The sequence below is a fragment of the Pleurodeles waltl genome, chromosome 1_1, assembly GCF_031143425.1.
Source record: "Pleurodeles waltl isolate 20211129_DDA chromosome 1_1, aPleWal1.hap1.20221129, whole genome shotgun sequence".
NCBI lineage: Eukaryota > Metazoa > Chordata > Amphibia > Caudata > Salamandridae > Pleurodeles > Pleurodeles waltl.
In genome coordinates this window covers 858,772,830-858,789,657 of record NC_090436.1, presented here as the reverse complement: position 1 = coordinate 858,789,657, position 16,828 = coordinate 858,772,830, and the positions used below count along the sequence as shown (strand labels likewise).

At 43.7% G+C, this 16,828-nt stretch overlaps 1 protein-coding gene across 1 annotated transcript in view; it reads left to right on the top strand.

Moving 5' to 3' along the window:
• The first annotated feature begins 4,871 nt into the window (after positions 1–4,871).
• Positions 4,872–16,828, top strand: part of LOC138302262 (trichohyalin-like) — a 250,555-nt gene continuing 238,598 nt past the window's right edge. The window contains exons 1-2 of the mRNA XM_069242564.1: positions 4,872–4,880; positions 5,147–5,197. Coding sequence (XP_069098665.1) covers positions 4,872–4,880; positions 5,147–5,197 — 60 coding nt within the window. The remainder of the gene's footprint in view (positions 4,881–5,146; positions 5,198–16,828) is intronic.

Here is a 16,828-nt window from a genome sequence, read left to right as displayed (position 1 = left end):
CTGCCCCCGGGGTGGGGATCAGATTGGAGGTTGCCTCACTCTGCCTCCACCGGGGTGTGGCAGAAAGCCCATTAGACACCAAGGAATCTATTAAAAACATAGGGGTGGAGGCTTCCCACCATGGGCATTGACATTTCCCACCCCAAAAAGGATGCAACAGTTTTTTTGCCCCCATAGGAGGTAGCTTGGATGTTTGGCCAATTCTGCTCCCCGTGTAGGCAGAAAGCCTTCTAGACACCAGGGTTATATATATCTATATCTATAGCTCTATACCTATATCTATATTTCTATATATCTATATAACTAAATATGTATCTCTCTCTCTCCCTACATATCTATCTATCTATCTCTCTCTCTCTCTCTCTCTCTATATATATATATATATATATATATATATATATATATATATATATATATATTCACTTATAAAACCAAATTTTACAAGGGCATTATAGTTAGGTAATAAATTTACTCACACAAAACCATATAAATTCAGCAGTTATAGTTAGAGTTATTTCAATTAACTGTAACTGGGGGCCTAAGGGAACTATAACTTGCTTTCCCGCAATGAACAGTTTTTTCTTCAATGATTTAACTTCTAATGTTTCATTAATATTTTTATTGACCTTATAAAAGTTGTCATGAGTGCTGTAAGTACTGGGGTAAATAGCAGTGTATGGGGAGGGCTCGAGTTATGCCCTGAGTGATAAATGATGTACTTTGAATGATGTATTTTAGGACAAATTGAAAAGAAAACATTTTTGTCAAGTAAAAAGAGTATGATTACATTTCAGTATACATCTTAAATATTTGCACTGAAAAGTAATTGAAACATGAATATGATTGCTGACACATGTGGACTGGAACCCTGAAACTTGAGGAGGAGAGCCTGGGACCTTAACCTTTAGACCACAGGAAAGATGTTGCTGCTTTAATGGCAAAAATAAATGAATGTTTAATCACTAGAAATGTTGAACAGTCAAAACACTAACAGACACACCGCATGATATGGCAGGACTTGAACCTTCAACCTACTGAGTAAATATCCACACACCTTACTAGTAGGCCACAAGAAACTCTCATTGGCTGTGCCTCAAAACATATCTATAACATTTGCAACTAAACATCTTGTGTACCACTTTGAAGTCATTCTATGGAGAGACTATTGTTATTGCAATGGTCTCTCCATAGAATAACTTCAATGTGGCATACAAGCAAGATGCTTGCTGCCAACTGAGGATGGTGGGAGAACCTGAAGGCCCCCACAGTCCTAGCCGGCTCCCCATATCCTGTGGGAGCCGGCACTGCTCCGCAAGCAGGAAGCGGCTTTAAATAGCAGCTCCCTGCTTCCGGGAGCAATGTTTTAATCTGTTTCCCTGCATGCATATTTGCGTTTGAGGAAACAGACAAAAACTCTGCTTTCTGCAAGCAGGAGCTGTCTGACAGCTCCCGTTTGCAGAATGCAGAGTTATGTTTGCTTTTGCTTGGTGGGAGCTCTACATCACCGGTGGTGGTTCTGTAGCTCTCCAGAGCTCTGCCCTAGCTTCCTTGCAACTGGGAAGTCTCTGGTCCCACGCTGGAGCTGCTTGGCTGGAACCCCTGTGCACTGCATCTGTTTGCCATTGCCAAGGCTTGTTGGCTCTTCAGTCTAAAGTGTTCCTAGCTGCAAGAAGCCACTGCCTCCAGCATTCTCCAGCTACAAGGAAGACATCCTCTCTGCAGCTACTGTGACTTGGGCATCCCTCTTTTGCTGTGCTGTTGAGGCCTCCCTGTAACTCCCTGTGCCTGCTGCCAGAGTGTCCTTCTGGGGGCTCAATCAATTCCTGCTGGCTCTCTTGCATTCTGAGGGCTGGCCCTGGCCTACCTGCCAAGGTTGGTTCACCTGGACCTTGCCGGTCCCCATAAATCCTGCAAACTCCTTTGCCATGCTTTCCTGCATTTGCTAAGGCTTGTTGTTGGTCCCGCTGACCACTGACCCCTCTGTAAGTTGATGACTGGTGTGGGACAGCTCATGGATAACTCCTGGGATCTTCCGGCATCACCTGGACTCCATAACTGCACTTCTTCATCCATAGTCGACCAGGAAAGCATCTTCGAGAAGGGTGGTCATTGCCCTCCTTCACCCCCTCAGCAACTCCAGGTGGTCTGGACTCTGTCCCCTGTTTCCTTAGGTCTACTTCTTCAGGAATTCAAATCTGGGTTCTACCGACCTGGCCCATGGGTCACAATAGCAGCTGGGCAACTGAGGTCGCTGTTGACTTCAACTGGAGGTTCTGATATGACTTTCCCCATGCACCTGGGCTCCCTGGTGTAGGTGCTCCACTGTTCTGGGTATCCACTTGTGGGTGTACTATCCATCCTCCCTTATCCCAACGAGTTTCCTCTGCGTCCTCTGGGAAGGGTCTTAAACCGTGTAAACTCCGACCACGACTTTCCCATGTTATCCTATGGACACTGATGATGACAACTCAGCACATGGGTGACTGGGGAATCCTATCTACTTACCTATGGATTTTAGTACTTCCCCAGTCCTAAGGGTCTGTGGGTGGCTGTGTGGGTTAGGAGTGATTTTCGCATGCCTTTTTTTTAGTCTATGGTTTGAAACCCCCAGGGGCCCATGTTATTTTATACCTTTACTTACCTGTTGCTTAGTATACTTTTGTATGTTCATATCTCTGGTTAGGAGATATACCAAAGTTAGTTCTAGAGTGTGTGTTACAATAAATGTAACATATTTTTCTAACACTGGTGTGTTTTTTTTCCTGAGTGTACATCACTGGTCGACCTGTGGGGTATTTGCAACCACTTTACACCCTCCTGGATAAGCCTTAGCTGCCCTCCACAGCTACCCTTTTGGTAGCTCTGGTTATCTAGAACTTCCTACACTATCAGTGAGGGTTGCATGGACTCATTACAGGGTGCCTTACCTATAGGTTTACCCCATATACAGAGCCAGCCTCCTACAGCTCTTAATCAAGAAATATTTTTTCTATGTGTTCCATATGGCTCATATTCAAAGACCCCCTTTACCCCTGCCTGAACGCCAGGAGACTGCAGCCCATCTCCCTGCAAGGTGAATTTCACATGGATACGATTCTGTTTTGGCTTCAATAACTGCACTATTTGACTTGTAATGGACTCTGACTATGAGACATATGGAACACATGGGATAAATAGTCTCTGTTTCTTGATTAAGAGCCTTGAGAAATCCCCAGGGGACAAAAAACATGTCAGCTGCCTTTTATATCTGTAATTTTGTGAAACAACTCGAACTGAAGGTTTTAATGGATAAACTAATTGACAAAAAAAAAAAAAACTTGGAAAAACTTAGAAAGGACCTTATATTGTTTTAGTCTTATAGGGAGGCTCACTTATTCACTGTTTACCACTTACTGATCCTGACTCTATGGTTCTGGTGAATTCCTGATGGACTTTTGATTTGTTACTTCATCTTTATGAAGTCTTTATCCAGCAAGGATGGTTTTTCACATCTTTGGCTTTTTCCTTCTGAGCAAGAGGCAGGTTCCAGAAGACACTCTCCCACCACATATTCTAGTGTGGTGACATTGTGGTTTCTGAAAATAGTTGCCCTTACTTTGGACAGCTGAAGACCCGGACCCAGACTTGTAGGTAAGGTCCAGTCCTGAACATGGTTTCCCCTTCACCCATCTGTGATCCTTGCCCCTCTGTAGTCCCTCTTATTGCCTCCCCCTGCAGCCCTTCAGTATGCCTGGTGCCCCTACAGCAGCATTTCTATATGCCCCCTGATTTTTCCCTGCAACACCCCTGTGTGCCATCTGCCCCACCTCTGCCACTCCTTTCTGTGCTCTTGCTCCTCCACAGCCCTTGTGTGCTTCTGCCTCCACTGCTCCTTCTCTGTACACCCGGCCTCTTGCATCCACTCTGTTTTCACACTCTGCAGCACCTCTGCCACCTTCAGCCATTATACAGTGACATATGGTATGTCCTCCGCACAAGGTGTCGCCTTTGGCCAAACCCTGCCCCCATTCTTCCTACACCAGCTGTGCACATGATGGCTGTACAGCAGTTTCACTTTTTACAGTAACCCCCAAGGCCACATACCTGATTGTGCACGTTCATTAGCTATGCAAGTTCGAGACTGACCATTAGTGTGACCTTTGCTTCATTCATCCCAAACCTTGGTCTTTGTCGATTTCGTATGTGATCTCTTGGGTGATATTTTCAATACTATTATCTGAGATATCTTCGGTGATGTCATTCATGTCATTTTATGTGTAATCAGTAGTGTCTTGAGCAACATACGGAAGGCATGAATTATACTTTGTGCAGTTTGCCGTATCTGGGGTAGTTACCTTGTAACTATACAATCACATCAAATACATTCTGCTCAGAGAATTGAGTTTAGTTTTTTAAAACAAAGAAATATTAATTAAATTGGAGCATATGTAACGCTAATCTATCTTTAACAGCATTTTCTCTTCTAAAGTGCTCTGGGATCCTGCACATTGATAGATCTATTCAGTGTTTATCAATCATCCATTCTGTTGTCTATTAGTTTTTGGAGAACTAGAAGCGCATATTTTGTTTTCTGAGAAGCAACACTGCAACCGCACCTTAATTATTGGGGAAGGAACAGAAACAGCCGAGCTGGGAGCAATGTGTTGATCTGCATGTCAACAGAAGACACACTCTGAAGAAAGTGGCATTTGAATGGAAACACCAAATTGCATGTATTCATATGTTTATCTAGCACAGGTACCTGCTTTAACAACACTTGACTCACTGGTCAGTAAAGTATTTGTATGATGTGTTTCAGAGCATTTGATGACTTCGAATCTTAAGGAGTGTCCCCTAACTTTATTGATTGGTGGGAATCATTTTAGATGTGAATGAGCTTTGTAGGAAAATAACTCTGGTATACAGCATACTAGGTGTCCTCGTATTCCTTTTTTGTTGCTTCTATGTTGCAAAATACCTTGTCACTGCAGTACATTTCTGGAAAGGGTAAACGTGTTGTAAATCCTCCACATTTCATTCCAATAACCACTCTAATTGGGGTTTGAATGTTTGAAAGTCACATACCATTGTCCATTTTGCGTTTTGCATACTCAGTGAGAAAATGTACTGTTTTGACTGATTATCTGTGGTTTGTTTTTACAAACAGACTAATGAAAATCACAACCTCAAAGACGAGCACGCCACTTTGAGCCAAAAAGTAAGTTTTGTATCTATACTTTTACTCATTCGAATGTTTTTGTTTACTGCAACACACATCTATTTCATTCAGGGGATCTCCATTGATAATCAATCATAAGCATTGAGTAGTCCTTCCCAATTGCTAGGATCCTATAGCACTTTGTTAAAATATATCTTCTGAAGATTCGTTTTTCACGTTACTTCAGGAAGGTCAAGACTAGCACATAATTTGTTGAAAATATTTTGCAACCTCTAAAACAGGTTATATTGGCCAATTATTAAAAAAAGTTCAAAATAGTATTAAAAACTAGGAGAAATATCCCAGAGCTGTGTAAATTTTTCTCATAAATCTCCTTCACAAACCTTTTTTAAAGGAAATAGAGAAAGAATTGGAAATTGTAGATACGTAGGCTGCAGTTTTGTAAACATGAAAACTGATTCTGCTCCTTTGAGGACTCACAGCCCTTTATTATCCTATCTTGTCCAGCAGGTGGCTGCTACCTCATTTCTTTTTTCCGGTTCTTGGTGACAGGATCTTGGCGCACTGAGCTCAACATTTTTTGGGATGTTTTTCAGTAAACACCTTCTTCAAATTATTTGAGAACAGCTTTACTTGATGCTTTTTGATGACTATAGTATTCGTTTTTTCACTTTTTGACAAAAAATATATATTTTTCAGGCAAATAAAATGGCATCTTTGTTTGACAGATGTCCCGTCTTTGGGAGAAAGAAATAAAAATCAAATCCTTATGATCTCTGTATATACTGCCTTCCTGGTGGTCATATTCCTGACAGTTGTCTACACAGCCAGACTTTTTCCAGGCATACCTTGAAAGGCAGGGAGAAGATTCATCTTCATGTGACACAAGAGCGATGAAGAACAGAAGCGGGAGGTATGTGAAAGTGGGATTTTATATGAGTGAGGAGAGGGTCACTCCTCTACAAGGGCTCTACCGCCACTTTCCAAAGACTCCATGAGAGGAAAAGTCAAAAAGGAGACGTCCAGGAAAATGACGACATTCCTGTTTGACGTCGAAGACTTTGACATCAAGGAGAGATAGAGTGGCAACATGGTCGCTGTCTAGAGCTGGGTCAGCATCGAAGATGACGTGACTTTCAGTGTTGAGACAAAAGGTCAAAAGCAAAAGGATTCCATGACATCAAGGCATAGAAGGCACTCGATGCCTAGAAGCCATTCGAAGTTGAGACATACCAAAACTGATGATTAGGTCAGTAAAATGAGGGTGAGACAGTTACCATCAACTTCTGACTCAGACTATTCACAGGCATTTTCTCTGTCATCACAAGTAGTCATTTCAGGTTCTCCAGTGAGGCTACCATGAAGATCTAAGACTCCTCAACTAAGATTTAGATCTTGTCACAGATCACAGTCAAGGGTAACATCAAGACATCTACATCACTGTTCCAGATCCAGGTCAAGACTCAGGACACATTATGTTACTCAATAATGAACAGACAAGTCAGCGCCGTCACCTCCTCCTGCTACAACACCCTCCGCACCCTCCGCAGGATCTACAAGTGGATCCCGACCGACACCAGGAAGACAGTGACCCACGCCCTCGTCAGCAGCAGACTGGACTACGGCAACGCACTCTATGCAGGAATCCCAGCGAAACACCTACAGCGACTCCAACGCATCCAAAACGCCTCAGCCCGACTCATCACCAACGCACCCCGCCACAGCCACATCACCCCTCACCTCAAAGGACTCCATTGGCTCCCCGTCAGCAAAAGGGTCACCTTCAAGCTCCTCACCCACGCACACAAAGCACTCCACAATGCCGGCCCCTCCTACCTCAACGACAGACTCAACTTCTACACCCCGACCCGCCATCTACGATCCGCGAGCCTCGCCCTCGCCACCGACCCCCGCATCCAACGAGCCTCCTCCGGCGGCAGATCCTTCACCTACCTCGCCGCCAAGACCTGGAACACGCTCCCTACCTACCTCCGACAGACTCAAGACCTGCTCGCCTTCAGAAGACTCCTCAAGACCTGGCTCTTCGAGCAGTAGCAGTCCCCCCCTCCCCCCAGCGCCTTGGAGCCCTAACGGGTAAGTAGCACGCTCTATAAATTTCTGTGATTGATTCATTCATTGAACAACGTCTTCGGACACGAGGAGGTTTTCATCCACTTTGATTGATTCTCTTCATGCAATACTTTTCAAGAAGTTCTTGTACGGGGAGCTTCGAAATTCAACATTTCATTACCATCCCCCTCAGTGACATTGTTAATGATTTTTTCAACCATTCACCAAAGTTCTTCATCGAGGCCACTCCTGGCTCTAGTTTCAGGCTCATTAGAATCAGATATGGAGTGAAAGTGGATCCATCTAGACTCGGAAAAATGCAGACCTCCTGAGTAGGATCTGTTGTTTCTATACTCAGGTCATCATCCTGATTTTGTCATGGTCTTGGCTGCAAGGAAAGTCCATTCGACTAACCCTATGTCTACGGTCTCACCACACAAAGGAAGTAAAAAACTAGACTCTGTATGGCACAAACTATGTGGTACAGTAGCCATTTGCATGAAAACTGCGAGCCCAATTGCCTTCCCAGGCAGATATAATAGGTCTTTATGGGACTCCCTACAACAATTTGTGGATGATCTGCCAAGAAAGAGAGGATTTTATAGAGAATATGAACGGAGACATGATGGTCTCTAACCAGGTATTCAGTGCTTTTGCAGATTCATCTTTGTTGGCAGCACATGCTTATTGCAATGGATTAGCACTCAGGCAACATTCTGTTCTTCAACAGTTCTCAAAATAGAATTATCACTCTATCTTTCTTTGGTACAACTCTATTTGGGAGCAATCTATATGACAACAAAGCTCATATGAAAACTGAAATGGATACCCTGAAAGCAGTTGGTCTGAAAAAAACTAAAAGAATAGAGAAAACACCCTTACATGTCTTATGAAAGACGTTATTATCCTAAGAGGGTTCAACCCCCTCAGTAACGTCAAGGACACCATCACCAACCACAACAAAGACCTTTTCAACAACACCATAAACATCAACCAAAAGGAGGAGATGGTCACCTAATGGCTCAAGCTGGAAAACCTCTGGCAGGTCCTAAGCAATGAGCCTCTGCTTCCCCTTTTTCCTTTATCTACTCTGGTAGGGGAGAAGCGTTACTTAATATCTAACAGGGTGGATTTTCATCACAAAAGATGCTTGGTAACTGAATATTGTACAGAATGGCTAATGTCTCAGATTCTTCAGTCCTCCACCAGACATTCCACCAAAATAATCCAATCAACATCTGGATGTGCTGCAATCAGAAGTGAACATTCTGCTGGAAAAGCTTGCAGTGGAGCCTATACTTCTTCCCCAAGGAGGAAAGTGAATTTATTCCCATTACTTTTTCGTGAAATAGAAATGTCCAAGAAACAAAATAGATCTATACTAGATCTGAAAGTCACAAACAAATGGATGTGGAGGGGAAATTCCAGGATTCTAGCATTACATCAAATTTATCCCCAAATCCATCAAAGGGTCTGGCTCTGTTCCATAGATATTCAAGATGAGTATTTGTATGTTCTGATAGCTAGAAAGCACCGCAAATTCCTAAGACTCCCAGTACAAAGTACTCCATTTTGGCCTCAAATCAGCCCCTAGAATTTTATCAAAGTGCATGACAGTGGTCGCAGTACATCTCAAGAAACTCAAATTATCAGTCTATCCCTACCTAGATGAGTGGCTTATCAAGGCGTCAACGCACCAGCAAGCTTTACAACCTTATCAAGTAGCTGTCTCTATGCTCAATCGATTAGAACCACACATCAATCACAAAAAAATCAATCTTGTCTCCAGTACAGGTGCAACCTAGGGGCAACCTTTGATACCATAAAAACAAAAGTGTATTCTTCAGAGTAGAGACTGCTATCCAGACCTCTGAAATGTCATTCTCCAATGGAAGGTCCCATTTTACAGTGAGACAAGTGTCATCTCTTCAGGGCTAAATGGCAGCCTGCATCATTGTAACATCAAATGCCTGCCTACCCATGAGACCACTACAAGATTGTCTAGAAGACCAGTGGAGTCAATGCTCAAGCAATTGGGAACACAAAGTCACTCTTCAACTCAAAGCAAAGAAGCTCACAAATGGTGCAGTCAATTGAAACAAAAGCTCATCCAAGGAGTGCCTTTTCATCAGGAGGTTCTATCATAAACAATAGTGATGATGCTTCCCTGCCAGGTTGGCTGTATACATGGATCACCTTCAAAAACTGGGGACTCGGCCCACAAAGGAAATATCTTGCCATATCAACCTGCTGGAACTAAGATCAGTTAACTTGGCCCCTGTAATCTTTTCAGCTGTCCTTTAAAACAGACGTCCTCGTTGTTCAGACAGACAGCACAACACCGATGCACTATCTGAACAAACAAAGAGGGGCGAGGTCCACAACCTTATCACTGGAAGACAAACCAATATGGAATTTGTTGATGGCCAGGAGGCTGAGGATCACTGCAACCTATCTATAAGGCATTCAGAATACACAAGCAGACTCCCTCAGCAGGTTTATTTAGGAAACCTATGAGTCAGTACATACAGTTTGTCGGCCAAATGGTTTATTTCAACATTTTCTCTTTGAGTTTGGCAGCATTGCTCCTGAACTCATACAATATAGACATTTAGATTTGCTACAAGATTGCATGGAAATTCTGAAAGAAGCTAAACGTCTATCCACACAAGCTTCTTATTTTTTCGAATGAAAGAGATTTTGTTCCTGGTTTGTGACAAGAACAACGATCCAACTGTATGCCATGAAGAAGATTTCATTCCATGCTTACTTCATTTGACCAAACCGTCTTTACAATTTTCTTTTATGAAAGACCATTTGACATCTATTACTGCCTACAGAAAATGTCCTTCACAAATCTCTTTTTTGAATGTTCCAGTTATTAGAGGGTATCAAAAAGATTTTTCTCCCAATATACAATTCTTCTCCTCCTTGGGAGTTGAATGTCGTGCTTTCACGGCTCATGGCATCTTATGAACTTATCCATAAATCCTCATTACAACATTTATCTTGGAAAGCTGCTTTTCTGTATGCTATCACATCAGTTCAAGAGATTCAAGCTTTATGTTCCCATGAACCATACACAATATTCATAGCAACATGGTAAGTATGAGAACTTCTCAGAAATTCTTGCCCAAAGTATGTTCAGATTTCCACATTAATCAAACTATTTCTCTACCGACCTTCTTTCAGACTCTGTTAACTCCAGCGGAAAGATCCTTCCCCACTTAAGACGTGAGAGGAGTCTTAAAATTTTATTTGGATAAAAATACAGATATTTGTAAGTCCAAACAATTGTTTGCATATTATGGCCCTTTAGGTACGTCTGAATAATCTACATCCAGGTAGATAGTTTCTTACATTAGGTTGTGCTACCAAAAAAAACACAAAATCCTGACTGGTAATTCAAACCCTCATTATACCAAAGGTAAAGCAGCAAAAGAAGCTTTGATGAGGAACAATCCAATGACAGAAGTCTGTAAAGCAGTGACATGGAGGTCAGCTCACACCTTTATGAGGCACTATTGCCTGGACAAAGACGCTATTACAAGTAGACCAGGTTTCCTTAAGGAATCTCTTTACTTAGCTGCTTCTAAGGATCATCTTTTTTTCTTCCACCACCTTTTTCAGGAATCGCTCGCTACTCTATTCAGTGCTTATGATTATAAATGGGGATCCCCTGAAAAAGAAGGGATGGCTTCTGATCTGTAATCTTAGTTCTATCTCAGGAGAATCACCATTGAAATTATAAGTAACCCACCCTCCTCCTCTGTGGGAGAGATGAAGATAAATAATAGACATTCTACGTTTCTTTATATTTTCTCTCTTTTGCTCTGTAAAAAGTATTTTTCCCTAGTGTTTACTAATATTTTGCCCTTTTTTTAAATGTAACTTAATTGGCCAATATAGTCTGCTTTATAAGCTGGAAAAGATTTGAACAAATTATGTGCTAGTCCTGGCCATCCTGAAGTACATTGAATGTCTACACTTAAGAAAATATATTTTAAAGATGTGCTTCCGGATCTCCACACATGGGCAGGACTATTCAGTGCTTATGATTTCAATGTAGATTCCCCTGAGATTACAGGTAAGAACCCTTCCTTACAGGTGGTTTGTTCCAAGAGTACCCCACCCCAACTTCCTTAAGGCTTTGAATCATTGAAAAGCGGGATATGGTTCCATTTGAAGCACACGCAATTTCTACACACAGCCTTTCTTATTTTACCAGCCATTTGCAGTACAGATTGCACACAAATCCCTCACCCCAACTTTATTCTTTCTGCATGTGTCTGCTCTAAATCTGTCAAATGTAAAGTCTACTAAGGATATACCATTTCTAACCCTTTTTTCACCTGTATGAACAACAGATATAGTGCTGCCCATCTATTATCCCAAGTATGGGTCTGACTCTCTTACTTTCCCAATGCTAAGTTGACCTGAAGTCTTGTACTCCTATGTGACCCACGAAAAAGAAGGCATTCAAAATAATATGTGTGAGAAATTGGGTTATTGCTTGACTGGGGTGTGAGTCCTGTTCAAACAACAGCCACAATCCCTTGCAGGGTGAACCACAAAAATGCACTAATTTAACCTGTGCTTAACTCTGGGTAGCTTGGCACAAAAAGCAGTCAGGCTTAACTAAGAGTCAATGTGCAAAGTAATTATGTAGCAAACTAACAGTAATAAAGTGACAACATAACAAAATAAAAATACCAAACCAATTTAGAATACATAGATTATACTTTAATAAATTATTTGATAGCAAAACAACAAAAATCTGATCAGTAGAACTGGAGTTATGAATTTTCAAACTTTAAGGTTCAAAATAATGCCTAAAAGATGAAAAAGCCAACCATGGACATCTGGTCACCCTTACTAGCACAACCAAAAATAAAATAAAATCAGGATTTATAGAGCACAACTACGCACCCGTAAGGGTCTCAAGGCACTGAGGGGGGTTGTCCTTTGTACTTCAGTTGAAGAGCCAGATTTTAAGGTCCTTCCTGAAATGAGGTAATGATGGTGACTGTCTGAGGTGTTACAGCTCTTTGCCCCGATGTAGGCAAAGGATCTTCCTTCAGCTGAGGTCTTCCGTATGCAGGGTGCAGTGGCTAGTGACTGCTGAGTGGAGCAGAGAGGTCTGGTGGGGGAGTTGAAGGTGATGCGGTGGTTGAGGTAGGTGGGTCCTAGGTCATGGAGGGCCTTGTATGCGTGGTTGAGGAGTTTGAAGTTGATTCCTTTCTCAACAGGAAGCCAGTGAAGTTCTCTTAGGTGATTGGTGATGAGTTTCTGGTGGGGAACATACAGGAGGAGTCTGGCGGAGCCATTTTGGATGTGCTGAAGTTTCTTCATGTTCTTCTAGGTGGTGCCGGCATCGAGGGCATTGCCATAGTCGAGTCTGCTGGTAACCAGGGAATGGGTTACGGTTCTGCGTCAGTTGCGACCGAGTTGACTTGGAAGGTCATGATGAGCGATGAATCCAGGATGAAACCAAGGTTGCCTGCTTGGTTTGAGGACGGATGGCCACCAGGAGTTATCCCAGGCTAATGTGGAGGGTCCCCGGATGAGGATCTCGGTTTTGTCAGAGTTGAGCTTGAGGCGGCAATGGCTTCCATCCCATTGTGGAAATTCTTTTGGCAGTTGTAGGGTTTTCGGTCAGTGAGAGGATCAGCTGGGTGTCATCGGCATAGGAGACGATGTTCAGCCCGTAGTTCCTGACAATGGATGCGAGCGGGCGGGCCATGTAGATGTTGAAGATTGTGGCGCTCAGGAAGGAGCCCTGTGGAACTCCGCAGCTGATCTCCATAGGTTCTGACAGGTAGGGCAGGAGTCTGACTCTCTGTGTTCTGCCAGACAGGAAGGAGCGTATCCATTGGAGGACCTTTCAGCGAATGCCAGCTGCTCGGAGTCTGGAGCAGAGGGTGTGGTGCAAAACTGTGTCACGGGTGACCAATAGGTCCAGTAGGATGAGGGCTTTTGTATGGCCGCGGTTGAGGAGCAAGCTGATGTCATCTGTGGTGGCGAGTAGGGCAGTCTCTGTGCTGTGGTTGTTCCTAAAACCTGATTGGGAGATGTCCAGGAAGTTGTCCTCAATGTGCTTATGGAGCTGTGTGTTGATGGACTTTTCAATGACCTTGGCTAGGAAAGGCAGCAGAGAGATGGGGCGGTAGTTCTTGAGGTCCAGGGGGTCTGACATGCGTTTCTTCAGGAGCGGGCAGATCTCGGTGTGCTTCCAGTCCTAGGGGAAGGTACCTGTATCTACAAACAGTTGAGCGTGTGGCGGAGCTCGGGTGCGATGGAGGTGTTGACTTTGTTGAAAATGTGGTGTGGACAGGGGTCCATAGGGGCTCTGGAGTGGATGCTGCTCATGATGAACTGGGTCTCGTCCACTGGTGAGGGTGGTCTAGCGGTGCAGGATCTGTGATGGTTTCGAGGGTCAGAGCTGGGGGGTTGTTGGAGGGCTCGAAGGGTCTTGGGTCCGAGCTGTCATATATGTCTTTGATTTTTTGGTGTAAGAAGTTGACTAGTCTGTCATAAACGTATTGAGATGGAGGGATGTTTGTTGTTTCTGATTGGGGTTTGGTGACTCTTTGACCATGGCAAAGAACTCTTTGGTGTTGTGGGGGTGATGCTTATATGGTCCTGGAGGTCTGCTTTCCTGGTGGAAACCAAGGGTCCAGGAGTATATGGAGACCTTTTGGGGGGTTCAGGCTTCACTCAGGCTGGATCCAGGCGTTGGTTTAAAATGGTGGTAGCTTGTTATGTCCCTGTGGCTCTGAGCAAGAGGCCAGCAAACAGTCCTTGGAGTCACTTCTGGAAGTCCTGGTTGCAGATGTAGATGCGAGACTCAACTTCAAGGCTGGCCACTGAGGGTTCAAGGCAGGCTGCAGGCAGCAAAGCATTCCTCTAGGTACATCAGCAGTCTGACAGAGTGCACAGCAGGTCACAGCAGCAGGCAATCCTTTGGGAATCCGTTCCACAGATCCAGTAGTGAATTGAAGTGTGGGTCTGAAATCCCTATTTTTATATCCTGGTGCCCTGCTTCAAGAAGGTGGGAGAAGTATCTAGAAAGGTTCTTTGAGGTTGTGGGCATTTCCTGCCTCCCCTTACCTGGCTGCCGTGACAATACAGTGCTGTCAGGCCTATTGTGAGGAGACAGGCTAGAGCCTATTCAGGTGCAAGTGGGTCTGCGCTCAGTTCTGCCCCCCCCCCCATGACGAAAGTTATTGCCCATTGCAGCACACCCAATCTCACTTTTTTGTGACTGTCTGGGAGGAATTCACAAAGTCTATCTGTCCCATTTATGTGACCCAAGACAGGCTACAGGCACAAATGCCTAAGGGCAGGAAAATGCCAACTTTCTAAAAGTGGTATTTTCAAAATTGTAATGAAAAATACAACTTTACCATTAAAGAGGATTTATCATTACAATTCCATAGGTACCAAACATGAGATGTCTACTCCCTCCCAATCAGGAAGTGCAACATGTTAAAGGTAATAAGGAATCCCCAATGTTATCCTTAGTTTTTCACTGCCAGGACATTGAAAACTAAAATGTACATGTCCATCCATTCAATTACACCACACTCTGCTCTATGGGTTCCCCAGGGCTTACCTTAAGGGTGACTTATATGTAATAAAAGCTGAGCTTAAGGCTAGGCAAGGGAGTTTAAATGGAAAGTTGCCCTGGCAGTGTGACCCTGCATTCAGGCTACAAAGAGAGGCCTAGTACTCATTTTAGAGAGCTACTTAGGTGGTAGCACAATATCTACAGCAGGCCCACTGGTACCATTTAATTTACAGGCCCTGGTATATGGTATACTAATCTAGAAGGGACTTACAAGTAAATTAAATATGCCAATTAGGTATAAGCCAATTTAACCATGTTTTAGGGAGAGAGTACAAGCACTTTAGCACTGGTTAGCAGGGGTAAAGTGCACATACTCCTAAGGCCAACAAAAACAAATTTAGCAAAAAGTGAGGGGTAAAAGGCAAAAGGTTTGGAGGTGACCCCGCAGAGAGGGCTATTGCCAACAATATGTCCTGATATCAACAACCATTCACGAAAATAAATGTGACTTACCTTAGTACCTCCATTTCACCCAACCATCTCACTGCACTATGTGGCCAGATGGTCCACATGCTTCTGAAAACTAACAGAAATAAGAGAAAGAAACTGTGCAGTGTTATGTTTAATTCAGACTTTCTTTACGAAGAGTATCCTTAATTTGCTAATAACTTTGGTGCCATTGCCCAAAACTTTCCAAAATCAATGTTCATCCACTTCAGCCCCTTCTAGGGAAGTTTCAGGGTGACCTGTCAAGCGGGGACCAAGAAAAGGGGGGGACCACAAAACACTTTCTCCCCATGCATTTTCTCAGAAGAATTTTAGACAGCACTGCAGCCAAAACAGCTGACGAGATAGTTAGATGTTTACTGAGAAATTGTGCTTTTTGTGATTTGATGTTAGCCTGTTAGGTCGTTTTTGAGAAATTAAGGCTCAAAATGAATAGATGTATTGACAGTTGGTATTTAGATATGCTCTGATTGACCACTTTAAAGAGCACTAGTCAATCTTGATTGGCTGGTCACAACCTGAACGATATTTTGTGACAGCTATTAGAGGACTCAAGGACAAAGGTACCTGTGCCCTGAAAATGATCTTTAAACTATAAAAGGGACAGGATGAGCATCCCTCACCCCAAACGGCATGGGGGACGGGTCCCAAAGGCTGGCCACAACATTAACAACCTGTATGGCAGCCATTACAGGACTATGGGACATGGTCCTGCTGTAGGGTTTTTGTAATTTGAATACTTATAGTAATAGATGTGATTGACATATAGTGAAATTAAGACATGTTGAGAAACTGTTTATTTTTGGATAATGTAATCCTTGATTGTAAAATCGTTGTTGCTGTCTGCAGCCAAATTTTTATCACACAGTCCTCTTTCTGTCCGTTTCTCACCGTGCACTCAGCAGACATATTTAACTTTTTAAAATAATGCTTGGAAAGACGATGGGGGTCATTCCAACCCTGGCGGTCGGTGTTAAAGCGGCGGTCAAACCGCCAACAGGCTGGCGGTAAAAAAAATGGAATTCTGACCCTGGCGGAAATCGGCAACAGAGACCGCCACTTTAACACTCCGTCCGCCACGGCGGGACAAACAAACAGCGCGGCGGTCACCGCCAACAGACAGGCGGGAGCCAATGTACCGCCCACCCTATCACAACCCACCAATCCGCCACCTTTTCCGGGGCGGTAGCCCCGCCGATAAAAACACGTCGGAAACAGACATTACGAACGGAAAACGCTCACCTCTACACACTCCACGAGGAATCTGGACAGCATGGAACCCGAACTACACATCCTACCAGCTATTGTCTTCCTGCTCCTCTACCAGGAGCACGAACGCCGGCGCAGAAGACAACGGTGAGTACTGCACCTACGACACATGGGAGGGGGGAGGCAAAAAATTACGGGGACACACATACGCGACACACCCACCCTCACCCTCACCCACAACTACATACACATTAATGCAGAGCAACAACTCAGAGTGACACCCCCAAACCCCTCGGAAGAATGCAAAGACAAAA